This window comes from Scyliorhinus torazame, chromosome 16 (genome assembly GCF_047496885.1).
Source record: "Scyliorhinus torazame isolate Kashiwa2021f chromosome 16, sScyTor2.1, whole genome shotgun sequence".
In the NCBI taxonomy this organism is placed as follows: Eukaryota; Metazoa; Chordata; class Chondrichthyes; order Carcharhiniformes; family Scyliorhinidae; genus Scyliorhinus; species Scyliorhinus torazame.
Window position 1 is genome coordinate 174,927,716 of NC_092722.1, and position 15,922 is coordinate 174,943,637.

General features: G+C 43.4%; 1 protein-coding gene across 1 annotated transcript in view; it reads right to left on the reverse strand.

The window, feature by feature from the left end:
• cacul1 (CDK2 associated cullin domain 1) overlaps positions 1-15,922 on the reverse strand; it is a 107,288-nt gene that overhangs the window by 36,299 nt on the left and 55,067 nt on the right. The window contains exon 4 of the mRNA XM_072479500.1: positions 2,879-2,974. Coding sequence (XP_072335601.1) covers positions 2,879-2,974 — 96 coding nt within the window. The remainder of the gene's footprint in view (positions 1-2,878; positions 2,975-15,922) is intronic.

The window sequence follows — 15,922 nt, forward strand, 5'->3', positions numbered from 1 at the left end:
TAGTCCCACCGCTGTCAATGGGGTTCCTCGTGGAATGCATCCCTCACTGCTGGGAAGCCCAGCCGGGAGCCGTCAGCACACGTGAAGGTCCGGAATGTTCCAACCAGTATGGCCAATGTTTGCTGAACTTTAATGTACAAAAGTATGAAAAGAATAAGAAAGAAAAAGACAGAAACTGATGATTAAATCAGATATACTGAAGAAGAGTAGTGAGAAAGGAGAGCCACATAGTTATTAGTCAGTGTGTAATAGGACAGAAATTTGGAGCACCAAAACACAGGTGGAATTTATCAAGTCACTTAGCTCTCAATCTCAATGTCTTTGTGAGAATGAGGCTGAGTAAATATAGCTTCACACAAGTAAGTCAAAATCAAATCAGATGCATAATTTCTTCCATGCCATTCTTTGTCACTCAAAGCAGTATTTTGAGGATTGAAAGCAAGTCCAGGTACTTGATGAAAAAAAATTGTCTTTCCTAAAAGTCAGAAGCAGTATTGCCAATTCATTATGTTGTTAAGGATCAATTTAGAGTTATTACGAAAGACAGGAGAAGTCAGGACTTTTTCACTCGGGATTAGAAAGTTAATTAGAACCTGACAGAAAACATTAAGATGATGAAGGGTTACAATAAAGTAAATAATGACAGCTTGTTCTCACTGGTTGCTGAGACAGTAATGACCATTTCAGGCATCGCCAGGGCTACGGTGACCGTCTTTCACATTAATGTAGGGACTTGAACGCTGGTATTTTCGCCTACTTTTTATGTACTGCAGTGTTACATGCTTGAGTGATGCCATTGGCTAACTCAAGGATTAGCTCATCTACCTTTTTGATGCCGTTTTCTCTATCAAGGGTACCATTACTCTTCTCGTGGGTGAAAGCCATGAAGAAACTGGTGACCCCGAGTTGACGTCATCCTAGAATCAAGGGACAGCCAATGATGTTCCACCTCCAGACACTCAAACTCTTTAAGCAGTCAACTCCTAATGGAGGTAGTCAGGTTTCTTAATATCCACCCAACCTGCAGTGTTGACTGGTCACAATCATCAGCTACTAGATTTACAGAAGCAGGTTTTTAACACTGATCTGACTAGAGAGATAGCAATAAGGGGCCATAAAATTACAATAACCCCAAGACTCGAGGAGAGATAAAAATAAAAATTCTTTATATGGAGGGCAGTCGGAAGTTTGAATTACTTGCCAGAGGTTGGGCTAAACCAGACTCATATCAATTCTATTGAAAAGGGTGATGTACCAGATAGGAAAAAAGTATAGACAGAATGGGCCAGGCAGTAAAGTGGAATTAAACTGGAGCCCCAGTGGAGAAAAAAAAAGTGCAAATGGCCCAATTTACTGTTCTTAACTAGGGCAGTTCTAAAGTAGGCCAGGAGAAGAGCGAGAAGGACCCATGCTCACAACTGGAAGACAGTCGCTTGATATTCATTAAAAATAGGAATTGGAAAAGCCTATGCAACATAAATCATCCCCATGGCAAATTCCCTTCACTCCAGAAATGCTGTAATTCCCATAACCAGCAAACATTGCTGTTGGATGAAAGAAAAACAAAAATAGTTCCTATTTGGACAGTATTTTGTATTTAGTTAAAACTATTTTCTCACTTGTGGATCCAAACTTGATCTGGTTAAAATTTTTCAGTAAACATCCTTTCTGCTTTATTTTAACACAACTGGGAGTCAGCTTAAAAGAAAATGAATAATTACTTCATTAAAACAGAACTTCTAAGGGAACATGCTGAACTAGAACATTATGAGAGACAAATTCAGCATTGAGAAAGATGCATTTGGAAGATAGACAAGAAACACACAGTTCCTTTAGAATAGTATGGTCCAGTCAGGATGGGAGGGCATTATTATGTTTTCTTAGCATTTTACTTGAATGAATAATGAATTTCAATAGTCTTCAAGGAATACTTGCCACCTTCAGGTCAAAATAAGGCATTTATTAAAAGGTATCTGAAGAATAATTAGTCTTGCAAAAATGTATTAAGAATATTTCTGGCTGCAATCCTTCAACCAGTTCATGAAAAATGCCAACGGTTCTGCCCAAAGTATCTTGCTTAAAGGAATAAATATCTTTCCTCTGATGACAACACAAATTCACGGGCAGGCGGTTGGGAGAGGTCACTTTAAAGAAACGTGCAATTTTGGATAAAAACAAAGACTCAAGGGGAGGTCAGAATTAAAATTCTTTACACGGACAATGGTTGGAAGTTTGAATTTGCTTCGACAGACTTGTAGAAGCTGAGTCCACAACACGTAGTGCAATTTACTGTAATTAAAGTGTAATTCAAGGGTAGGCTGTAGCGAGGTGTATGCTTCAAAGCATTATGTCACTGCAGGAAGCCACAAGACATGAGAATGATTTTCACATGGTGAGTGATCTGAGGCTGAGGATCAATACTGAACGTGGTTCAGCTGCTTTTTCACAAGTAAGAGAGAGGGAAAATAATTAGTGGTTAAGGCTGTTCTTCTGTATCTGCCAAGAGGATAACTGGTGAGTGGCATTAAAGTCATAACCCGAGTGTTAGTCTTAAGAAATAAAGTACAAAAATAAGTGCCTCTTTAATAATGTTTTTAAATTAAAGCACACTTTCTGTAGCATTCCCCACTAAGCTGCAAAATAACAAACAAACCCAAAGTCATTTATATGGAATTAAACAGAGTTCTAGTTTCAGAGTTCTGGAGTCTGCAACTGATTAACTTTGAGGAGTCATAGACTTTCATTTCATCCGGTATTTCAAGAGGAGCTAAGAAAGGTGAAGTAACGTGTTATAGAGCCGCAATTTAGAAGAGAGGAAAACCAACCCACTGTCATAGCAGTTAATTACAAACATATTACTGCCTAAACGATTACTCACCATGTAAATGAATAGAGGCACAATGCTCTGCAGAGCTCCCATGTACTGGCTGAGTGCTGCATTAAACCTCTCAATGTATGTATCTGGAGAGCTGACCTGCAGAGAGAATGCAGAATAGCAGCAGAATAAGTAATCTGCATTTCAGAGCAAGCAGCAGGAATATACCATTGTGCTACAATAAATGGACCTTATAAAAAGACTGTCATTTATACAGCACCTTTCACAACTGCAGGATGTGCTAAAGCTGCCAACGAAGTACATTTGAAATATAATCATTGTTGTAACTGTAAGAAACTTGGCAGTCGATTTACACCCATTAAGCTCCCACAAACAGAAATGTGCTAACGGCCAGACAATCTGTTTTTGTGATGTTGATTGAGGGATAATTATTAGTCAGGGCATCACGGATAACTCCTCTGCTCTTCAAAATAATGTATTTTAAATTTTTCTGATTCAGAGTCCTGGTTTAACGCCTCATCTGAAAGGCTGCATCTCTAACAGTGCAGCGCTCCCTCCTTACTGCACTGGCACATCAGTCTCATTTTTGGGTTCAGGTCTTGAGCTCTGTGTTTGAGGCGCAAGTGCCACCAACTGAGGCGCAGCTCGCAGCACCATGAATATTCCACGATCTGGAAAAGGCTGCTCTAATACATCCTTGTAAAGAGAGATGTGTGAAGCAGAGAAAATAATTTTTTTTAAAAAATCTTTAACCAAACACAAAACGGACCGTTATCTTTTCAGGTACCACCAAACCAGCCGTCCTCTCGCAGCATTTCGTGCTTTTGTTTCAGAATCTCACTTTTTTGTTAATTTGGATACAATGCTGCTTAAAAAGTATGCCAAATCATACAATAATTCCAAGATGTACTTACAAAGGCTTGCTCAGTGATAGTGTGCCTTCATTGGGGAGGCATATGCAATATGCAATAATGTCAAGACAACTACTGACGCATTCATAAGAACTAGAAGCAGGTGTAGGCCATTTGGCCCCTCGAGCCTGCTCCACCATTCAATGAGATCATGGCTGATCTTTTGTGGACTCAGCTCCACTTTCCGGCCAGAACACCATAACCCTTAATCCCTTTATTCTTCAAAATACTATCTATCTTTATCTTAAAAACATTTAATGAAGGAGCCTCTACTGCTTCACTGGGCAAGGAATTCCATAGATTCACAACCCTTTGGGTGAAGAAGTTCCTCCTAAACTCAGTCCTAAAGTCCTAACTCAGTACCACCTCTGATCTCTTCTCCCTTTGAATGTTTATTTCCCCACCAGGAGAGCAGAAGTACAGAATTTGCGGTAAAAATTTAAGTGCGAATTATTCAAAATATTTTGTGGACTCCACATATAGTGAACTTAATGTTCAAGATCAATTCGATGCATTTCATGTTGAGTCAACTCTCCCCATTATCCTCTCTTTAGCACTTAGGACAGCAGGGTGAAGGACACTCCTGTGGCTCCTTGGCACAATGTAACCAGCTCAAAGATCGAAATTTGAAGCTGCCACTCTAGTCTTCATGCAATCAGTTAAATGCAGCAGATTAAAACAGCCGCTAACAGTGATGAGAGTGGCCAAAGACAATAAAAATCTGAAAATTAGTGACCAGAGACAAAAAGGACAAATCCTTTCATGACTTAGAATCACATATGCATTAGAGTGCAAAGCAGCAAAGTCACTCAGTGCGAGGTCCAGATAATAACACTTTTCACTTCATTTTACTTTATGTTCACTGTGCTTATGCGTCTTCGGCTTCTGTAGGGTGAAAAGAATCCTTTATTGTGCGGTTTACAAAGATTTAGCTTTCCTGGCATATATCAGCCCATCATGTGTGTCCAGTACACCTGCCCATATTTGATGTCACTTCTGGCAGGAATCCTCAAAATTAGGTAGGTGACAAGGACCCAGCTGAACAATAAACCACACCCCCGGCCACCCGAGTATCTTCCCAACCACAGGAACATATGATCAGGAAAGACTAATCAGCCCCTCGACTAATCTACCTGCGTGTTGGAACAGTACATCTTGTTTTTGCATGCATTATTCAGATTACAAGATGAACAGAGCCAGAGCTTGCGAAGACACAGCCACTACTGCACTCACATCATGTGACCCCCCTCGAGTCGGAGGCCGGGATTCTCCGTTGGGGGTCCGACATGCTAGCAGTGCACGTGTCTCTGTTGAAGTCACGCTGTTGTATTTCTTAGTATCCTTCCTATGATGGCGGACGGTGGTGGGTGGTTAATATTTTTACGTTAGTTCCTGAAGGGATTTTTTCTTCTTCTCTTCATCTGGGTGAGAAGGGTGCTGTTACCAATCTTGGTCTAGTCCAGTGGTTTCCCTGGTTGTACTGGGGAGGAGGGAATTGGCACATCCCCTCCCCCCACCCAGGGCCCCGAATTGTTGGGTATTTTGAAGATTCTTCCTCTCTTCAGTGATGGGATCTCCCCGGCTGTGCCGGGTGCAATTATCACTTTTTGCATTAGTGTAAATGGGGCTGGTGTACTGCCCTGGATGTAGAGGGGTGCAGGATCAGTTGAGTTGTAAGCTTCAGGGTGTACTGGAGGGCCTGGGAGTACAGATTCCTGTATGTCAGAGTGTGCTGGGTTAGGCCAGGTCCTGTGCTGTGGTTGGCATCCCGTCGCCCCTGGAGCTTGGGACGCAGCTTCTCGAAAGCACTTATTAGGGACATGCTGAGAGGCTGGGCTTTGCTTCTTCGGTGCATGGGGGTGGGGTTGAGCCGAGTCTGGTACTTCGATTGATATCCTACTGTTCCCCTAGTGGGACAAACTTTTTTGTTTGAATGAGGAGCTTGTTCTCTTCTTCATCAATAAGTGATTGGCGTGCGCCAGGGAGACATGAAACCATGATTGGATCCTTATCCTTTTTTAAAATAAATTTAGAGTACCCAATTCATTTTTTCCAATTATGGGGCAATTTAGCGTGGCCAATCCACCTACCCTGCACATCTTTGGGTTGTGTGGGCGAAAGCCACGCAAACACGGACAGTGACCCAGAGCAGGGATCGAGCTTGGGACCGTGAGGCAGCAGTGCTAACCACTGTGCTGCCCTTGATCTTTATCTTGCAGTCTACCTCTGGTACCTCCAGCTCTTCCTTTCTGTTCTTTTTTAGAGAGGCCCTGAAGGTGTTGTTCATAATCCGAACATCTTGTTGCTGGCTCTCGCTGTATAAATGTTTGGAATGATGTTGGTTCTGTTCTGGGCCTGAGGCTGGATACTCCCCTTTAGAACTGGAGATTTCACGTACTTTCTTTGTTTTGTCTTAGAAGTGAGAGTATAAGGAATCTGTGATTGACTCCTGCATGGGTGCAGACAGGATACATATTGGTGCACGCCCAGTCATGTGCCGAAAATTTATCCTGAACTCTCGCGGTAATTGAGAACAGGTACTGTGTGCACTATTTCACCAAGTTTTCATGGCTTCATCCCGTTTCACCCGTACTCTCTGGTGGGGCTTTCCTTGCTCACTGCGATGTATTATTTTAGTAATTCTGTTGCATTGTTTGCAAAAATGTAAAACTTATCTTTTCTCATAAAATTAAGACTCAAATAAAAAGTCAAATTTGTGGAGAAACAAAAACGTTAAGCATAAAGTTCAATATATGTTTAAATATAAAAAAGGCACAGCTATCATGATGACACAATATTTTAAACTACAAATGTTAAGTAGCAACGCACTGCTTTAAAAAATGCTCCAAAACAGACAAAGTAGGTTTTCCTATCCCACGAGTATGGGTGGCTTATATTCCTGCGATTACAGAACCCTCAAAGTGCTAGTTTCTGACTGAAATGAACTCCAGTTCTACTCCCCACCTCAATTAGTCCAGTCCTACTCAGCAAGTCCTATATTCCTATATGGGCTATTGGAGTGCACACTGCGGATTTCACCCTGGCCTGGTCCCACTCTTCTGTTTGACTCTCCAAGTACCATTCCCATGGACTATTGTTGATCCGTGTGTTATGTGAGAGCCACAGATACTGTTGTAGTTGCTGAATGGTAGGGAAGCACTTCCTACTTATGGATTACCTTTATGCGTGTGTACAGAGCACTATTTTCACTAATGGGAAATTCCAATCATGTTGATTGGGTGTTTCTTGTGGGAGTCAGGGAATTAATTTCAGGGAATTTTTTTTTCAGAGTTTCGCTTCAATAGATTAAATAAACTTTTATTGAAGCAATGACTTTTTCATTCAATGTTTTATGTTTACCAATATTAACAGATATACAATACACTTCAACTGGTTTAGTTACTATTAGGTCCAGAAGTTGCTTTGGCTTTACACCACAATTTTCTGAGAGAAGCTCTTTAAGATAGTCACAACTAGCCATAACCATTAAGCTTAAACTGTCATTACAGAATTCAATGGCTTTTAAATAATTTCTTTAAAAAATGTATTCCTGGAATGAGAGCGTCACTGGCAAAGCCAGCACCTATTACCCATTCCAAACTGCCGTTAAGGTGGTGGTGAGCCACCTTCTTGAACTGCTGCAGACCCACAGAACTGTTAGGAATTACCAGGAATTGACCTGGCGACAATGAGTGCAAAATAGTTCCAAGGTTAGATTGTATGTAACTTTGAGGAAAACTTGCAGGTGGTGGTGTTCTCATGCATCAGCTGCTCTTGTTCTTTTAGGTGGTAGATATCAAGGGTTTGGAAGCTATTGTCGAAGGAGCATTGGCAAGTTGCTGCAGTGCATCTTGCAAATGGTACACAATGTTGCCACCATGCGCTGGTGGTGTTGGGGCTGAATGTTATAGCTAGCAGACAGGGAGTCATCAAGCATGCTATTTTGCTTTAGATCACATCAATTTTCTTGAATCTTGTTGGAATTGCACTCATGCAGGTCATAGCGCTCCTGACATGTGCCTTGTAGACAGTGGGCAGGCTTTGGGAAGTCAGGAGATGAGTTAATTGCCACAGAATTCCCAACCTCTGCGATAGTATTTCTGTGGCTGGTCAAGTTAAGTGTCTGGTCTGTGGCAACTCCCAGGATGTGATGGTGGGGGAATTCAGCAATGGTAACGATGTTGAATGTTATGGGGAGTTGGTTAGATTCTCTCTTGTTGGAGATGGTATTGCCTGGCACTTGAGAGGCACAAATGTTAGCTGCCACTTATCAGACCAAGCCTGAATGATGTCCAGGTATTACTTACTGCATGTGAGCACAGATGGCTTCAGTATTCCAGGAGTTATCAATGGTACTGAACATTATGTAATCATCAGCAAATATCCCCACTTCTCACCTTATACATAGATACATAGAAGATAGGAGCAGGAGGAGGCCTTTTGGCCATTCATCACGATCATGGCTGATCATCCAACTCAATAGCCTATTCCTGCTTTTCCCCGCCTCTTGAATATATTCAAAGTTTTAGCATCAACTACTTCCTGCGCTAATGAATTCCACAGGCTCACCACTCCTTTGTGTGAAGAAATGTCTCCTTATATCTGTCCGAAATAGTTGACCCTGAATCCTCAGACTGTGACCCCAGGGGCGTCATTCTCCGACCCCCCAGCGGGTCGGAGAATGGCCGTTGGCTGCCGTGAATCCCGCCCCCGCCGGTTGCCGAAGTCTCCGGTACCGGAGATTGGGCGGGGGCGGGAATCGGGCCGCGCCGGTTGGCGGGCCCCCCCGCTCGATTCTCCGGCCCGGATGGACTGAAGTCCCGCCGATAAATTGCCTGTCCCGCCGGCGTAAATTAAAGTACCTATTTAACGTCGGGACAAGGCGGCGTGGGCGGGCTCCGGGGTCCTGGCCCGCGATCGGGGCCCACCGATCCGTGGGCGGGCCTGTGCCGTGGGGGCACTCTTTCCCTTCCGCCTCCGCAACGGTCTCCACCATGGCGGAGGCGGAAGAGACTCTCCCCACTGCGCATGCGCGGGAAACTGTCAGCGGCCGCTGACGCTCCCGTGCATGCGCCGCCCCGTCATGTCATGTCCGCGCCAGCTGGCGGGGCAACAAAGGCCGTTTCCGCCAGCTGGCGGGGCGGAAATCCCTCCGGCGCCGGCCTAGCCCCTCAATGTTGGGGCTCGGTCCCCAAAGATGCGGAGCATTCCGCACCTTTGGGGTGGCGCAATGCCCGTCTGATTGGCACCGTTTTGGGCGCCAGTCGGCGGACATCGCACCGTTTGGGGAGAATTTTGCCCCAGGTTCTGAACACACCCATCATTGGTAACATCCTCCCTGCATCTACCCTGCCCAGTCCCGATAAAATTTTAAGTCTCTATGAGATTCCCCCCTCATTCTTCTGAACTCCAGCGAGAACAATCCCAACTTAGTCAATCTCTCCTCATATGACAGACCCGCCAACCCTGGAATCAGTCTGGTAAACCTTCACTGCCCTCCCTCGAGAGCAAGAACATCCTTCCTCAGAGAAGGTGACCAAAACTGCACACAATACTCCAGGTGTGGCCTCACCAAGGCACTGTATAATTGCAACACATCCCTGCTTCTGTACTCGAAACCTCTCGCAATGAAGGCCAACGTATTATTAGCCTTCTTAACTGCCTGCTGCACCTGCATACTTACCTTCAGCAACTGGTGCACAAGGACACCCAGGTCCCGCTGCACACTCCCGTCTCCCAATTTACAACCATTCAGGTCTTAATCTGGCGTCCTGTTTTTGTTTCCAAAGTGAATAACCTCACACTTATCCAAATTATACTGCATCTGCCATTGATTTGCCCACTCGCCCAACCTGTAGGATCCCTGCATCCTCGGCACAATTCACCCTCCCACCTAACTTGTATCATCTGCAAACTTTGAGATGTTACATTTTATTTCCTCATCCAAATCATTAATATATATTGCGAATAGCTGGGGTCCCAGCATCGATCCCTGTGGTACCCCTCTAGTTATTGCCTGCCAATTTGAAAAGGACCCATTAATCCCTACTCTTTGTTTCCTCTCTGCCAACCAGTTTTCTATCCATTTCAATACATTTCCCCCAATCCCATGCGCTTTAATTTTGCACAATAATCTCTTTTGCAGGACTTTGACAAACGCCTTCTGAAAGTCCAAATGTACCACATCGACTGGCTCCCCCTTGTCAACTGTACTGGCTACATCTTCAAAGAATTCCAACAGTCTTGTCAAGCATGATTGGCCCTTCATAAATCCATGCTGACTGACTGATCCTGCCACTGCTTTCTAAATGTTTTGCTATAAAGTCCTTGATAATGGATTCAAGCATTTTACCGATGTTAGGCTTACTGGTCTAATATAATTCCCTGCTTTCTCTCTACCTCCCTTTTTGAATATTGGAGTGGCGTGAGCTACCCTCCAATTTGCAGGGATAACTCCGGAGTATATAGAATCCCGGAAGATGACCACCACTGCATCCACTATTTCCAGAGCCACCTCCTTAAGCACTCTGGGATGCAGATTCTCAGGCCCTGGGGATTTATCCGCCTTCAATCTCATCAATTTTTCCAGCACCATTTCTCTACTAATGTTGATCACCCTAAGTTCTTCCCTCTCACTAAACCTTTCATTCTCCAGCATTTCTGGTATCTGATTTGTGTCCTCTTTTGTGAAGACATAACCAATGTGTGTATTCAATTGCTCAGCCATTTCTTTGTCCCATATTAAGCATTCTCCGGTTTCCGGCTGTTAGGGGCCTACATTTCTCTTTATCAATCTCTTCCTCCTTCATATATCTATAGAAACTTTTATGATGGAGAAAAGGTCATTGAAGAAGCAGCTGAAGTTAGTTTGGTCTTGGACAGTATCCTGAGGGAGTCCTGCAGAATTGTCCTACGGCTGAGCAATTGGCCTCCAAAACTTGCATTATCCTCCGTGCTAGATAGGACTGCAATCTGTGGAGAGGTTTCCCTGATTTCCATTTTACTTAGGCCCCTTGATGCCACACTCGGTCAAATCCTGGCTTGATGTCAACTAGTCACTCTCACCTCTTCTGTCTGTGTTTGGACCAAGACTCTATAGCAAAGTCAGGAGTTGAATAGCCATGACAGAATCCATGAGCAGGCTCATGCTGACAAACTGCAATAGCAGTGTCGACAACCCCTTCTCCACCTTACTGATGATCAAGTGCAAACTGACAGGGTAGTTATTGGCTTTGTTCTACTTTTTTGTGGACAGGACACCTGGGCAATTTTCCAATTTGTTGGTAGATGCCAGTGTTGTAGCTGTATTGGAACTGCTGGTCTCAGGGCACGGCTAGTTTTGAAGCAGCATGGGCTTTGAAATTTAGATCGCCCGAAAGAGGTTTTAAAATAACGGGCATGGTGTAAAAAATTGAAGGGGCTAAAACATCCAACCTTCCCTTTGCAGGACAATCAAGTTATCCAACCAGAGCACACATTTTTGTCTGATGTAATGCAGAGTGCAGGAATCAAATAGGCACCTGGTAAGTGCTGCTATTGTGTGGGCGAATGAGATCCATATCAAACATTTTCCACACTGCGAGCTCCCACAAATCACGTTTGTTACATACGTGGGCGGCACGGTAGCACAGTGGTTAGCACTGTTGCTTCACAGCGCCAGGGTCTCAGGTTCAATTCCCGGCTTGGGTCACTGTCTGTGTGGCGTCTGCTGGGTTTCCTCCGGGTCCTCCGGTTTCCTCCCACAAGTCCCGAAAGACGTGCGGTTAGGTAATTTGGACATGCTAAATTCTCTCTTCGTGTACCTGAACAGGCACTGTAGTGTGGCGACTCGGGGCTTTTCATAGTAACCTCATTGCATTGTTAATGTATGCCTACTTGTGACAATAGAGATTATAAAAAAAGAACATAGGAATTAGGAGTAGGTCACTCAGCACCTCAAGCCTGTTCCATTATTAAATAAGATCATGGTCATCTGATCTAATCTGTCGCAGAAGGCAAGGCAGCAATGCCTCATGCAGTGCAGGAGTTGCCAGAAAAAAAAACTATCAGTACTTAGTCCTGCAGAGGAAGGGATCTATTTCTAGTGTGCTCTGTAATCCAACAGGTTTATTTCAAGTTGATTGTGGATGATGGTGCCATACATTCACACACTAAAAAGCGTTGGTCCCATCCAATTCCACATTAAGTAAAACAATAATAAATATATGCTTAACTGTCGAATAAAAATGTACAGAAAAGTCATTGTGTTAGAGGGAGTCTGGAATTTGTGCAAAACTGCAGGGCCAGGGTGGAGGACGGGTAGTGTGCATGCTCAGAAGCAAAACTGCAGAGGACCCCTGTACTATGCTACTTAATAATTCATCCGTCAGAACCATTAAGTCAAAGTCCTTCCTCAGTATTCAGCACCACTGAAGATCAATATTTTTCATGACAGCAGTACAATTTTATTGTCACTCAACAATAAATGGAGACCTACTTAACTTCTGACAGGTGACAGCACCACAGCGATATTAGTCTGCGAGAAGTAACCTAAACGATGCCCATGTAAACGATGCCCATGTTATATAATCACAAAGGTTCACCAATCACATTCCGTAGTTGTGGCACTAGTGTTTACCCCCTTAACATGCGGGAATGGTGTGGGAGAGGGGGTAAAATTGGGCAAGTGGACTTACAGTCCGAGGTCGCTCTATTCCTGCCCAGTGCTATTCCATCTTTGCTTACTTTCCAGATGGGCCAAAGTTCCCTGGAACGAATGGGAACTTGTGATGTACCTGTAATTAGAACCATATGTTATTTTAACTAAATAAGAATGAAGTTTTCACCCACTGCCTAGATCATTAGGGGAACCTGGCAGGACTGGTAAAATAGTCAGCAAGCTGAAGACAGTTATAAATGTTATTTTGCAAATGAATTTGTGGGATGCGAGTGTCGTTGGCAAGGCCAGTAATTGTTGCCCTCCGATAGGTGTTGGTGAGCAACGTCTTGAACTGCTACAGTGCATTTGGTATAGGTACATTGCTATTAGGGAGGGAGTCCAGGATTTCGAAAAAGCAATAATAACGGAAAGGTGATATAGTTATAAGATAAGATGATGTGAGGTTTGGTATGTAACTTGCAGTTGGTGGTGTTCCATTGCTTCTGCTGCCCATGTCCTTCTAGGTGATAAGAGATTGTGGGTTTGGAAGGTGCTGTCAAAGGAGGCTTGGCGAGCTGCAGCAGTGCATCTTGTAGATGATGCACACTGCTGCCACTGTGCACTGCTGGTGAAGTGAATACTTAAGGTGGTAGATGGGGCGTCTATGAAGCTGGCTGCTTTGTTTTGGGTCATTCCAAGCTTCTGAAATGTTGTCAAGTGCTGCACTCATTCAGAAAAGTGGAGAATACTCCATCGCACTCCTAACCTGTGCCACGTGGATGGTGGACAGGCTTTCAGGAGTCAGGAGATGAGTTACTCGCTACAAGATTCCCAGTCTCTGATCTACTCTTGCAACCACAGCATTTATATGGCTGGTACAGTTTTTTGGTCAATGGTGGCTTCCAGGTTGATAATTATGAGAGTTCAGTGATACTAATGCTGGTGAAGGTCATGGGGAGATGGTTAGATTCTCTCTTGTTGGAGCAGGAATGTTATTTGCCACTTATCAACCCAAGGCTGCAGGCAAGCCAGGTTTTTCCCATGTAATTCATAACTGAGCTTGTTGAGAGTCAGGATGGTGGAGCACTGTCCAAATTGCTGATCTGCACTTGCTGGCTCTTTGGAGCACTTGTTTCCTGCATACACCTTATTGCAAAACAGGATTCAAACTATCTGGAACAAATGGTCGTGGTAGCCGTTTAGTATGAAGAGACAACTAGTTCCTATTTCATTTTTACAACAAAGAATAACTGAAATTAACCAGATACCACAACAATTATTTTGGAGTCTATGAAATATTCAACTGGACAAATGTTACCAATTAGAAATAAAATCAATTTTTATAAAGTGTAAAGTTATTTTTGAAAATGCTTTCCTCAAACATGATCAGTATCAAAATACAATGTTTCAGTAGTGAGGCAAACAAAATTTACCATCAAATTAGTAGTATGCAGGGTAATGAGGTTTATTTTTCTCTGTTTGTTATGGTTTTGTGCAGTCTTCAAACTTATGGACCTCACAACAGTAGCAACTTACAAAGATAAATCCAGATGAATGCATTAATTTGGTCCACCGAGTTCAATGTTTCAACGTAAGTGAGAGCTCCCTCTTCCTAGTCACACTAAGTAATTAGAGATTGAATGATTCCAGAATCGTTGCTACCACTAACTTACAGAGAAGACCATTCTGAGCAGTGAACATGTGCCATCTTTTTGGATCTGGTCTTTTCTCAATTATACTGGTCTTACAAATCAAGAGTTTAACTTGAAACATTGTTCCAGTGTTGACCAATGGCTCAGTTTCACTAACCTACATTCCTAACTCTCCAATTGTGGGGACCAACCTTTGGAGCACTGATTGAGAACAGAGTCAAATGTCCTGCTCGAATTATAGGGGCCAGATTGAATGGAGCACAAAGCGTTACCTGACCAAATTATTGTACAATTTCAGTACTGTTGCCGCACTTATATTTTATTGGCTTGACACTGCACTCAGGACTGTCAACTTCACCATCCAAATCTCCGTGCCAACTTCAGAAGTGGAACGAATTCCACTGTACAACTGTTCATGTTCAGAAGGTAGGCCGTAATTTTAGATGATGCTTTGGGTTAGATTTTTCAGTACCTCTCCTTAGCAGAATGCCCCACTCCCAGCCTGAGACAGCAGTAATTCAATTCCAAATCCCAGTCATCATACCAATCATTTTAATTCGGTAGCACAGTGGTTAGCACTGTTGCTTCACAGCTCCAGGGTCCCAGGTTCGATTCCCAGCTTGGGTCACTGTCTGTGCGGACTCTGCATGTTCTCGGTGTGGGTTTCCTCCGGGTGCTCCAGTTTCCTCCCATAAGTCCCGAAAGACGTGCTTGTCAGGTGAAATGGACATTCTGAATTCTCCCTCAGTGTATCTGAACAGGCGCCGGAATTTGCCGACTAGGGGATTTTCACAGTTACTTCATTGCAGTGTTAATGTAAGCCTACTTGGGACAATAAAAGATTATTATTAATTCCATTCATCATTAGAGATAAAAAAGAAAAGCTGAATGCTGGAAGTCAGTCAGTAGCTGACAACAGAAAGATTGATGAACAGTTCCACTGCGACGCTTCATCAAACTCCTGCTGATGAAGATCCCAACTGAAACATTAGCCCCTCTTTTCTGTTGGGAACTCTGCCCACTGAACACATTCAGATTTTATTTTGTGGATTATCACCTCGGTAATAGGGAAAGGTTTGTTCAGTTACGCTACATTCCATCCATTGGGCCCTGGTTGGAAATCTTTAGGCAGCAGATTACAAAATCATTTGAGTACCATGGTTAAATAGGAACACATCGAGACAAGCATCATTTTTATTTTCTCCATAGGAATTTGCTTCAAAGGTTTTGCAAGACATCTAGTTCCACTTCCCAAACCTACGCATTATTTTTCTCTCCTGCACCATCATTAACACTATGTTACAATTTCCAGCCAATGCCACTGTGATCCAGAATGGCAGCCTTGGCTTCCTGGTACTGCCCGAGGACTTTACAGGAAGAGCAAAAAAAAAAAGTAAGTCCTTATATCTAGTATTAACTATCATGTAATATGTAGTCAATTCCATCCAAAAGGTCACACATTGAACTGAATATATCATCTTGGACCCAGGCTAATGTTCTGGGAACAGTTCAAATCCCACCACAACAGTTGAAGGAATTTAATTCAATTAATAAAACTAGGAATTGAAAGTCTGGTAATGTATGAAACTATCATTGATCGTCATAAAATTGTCACCTTGTTCACTAATGTCCCCTTAGTTAAGGAAATAAGGGCCGGGATTCTGCAATACGGCGGCTAATATCGATCGGTGGCCCGCGATCGCGGGCCTGGCCGTCGTGTACATAAGAACTAGGAGCAGGAGTAGGCCATTTGACCCCTCGAGCCTGCTCCGCCATTCAATGAGATCATGGCTGATCTTTTGTGGACTCAGCTCCACTTTCCGGCCCGAACACCATAACCCTCAATTCTTCAAAAAACTATCTATCTTTATCTTAAAAACATTTA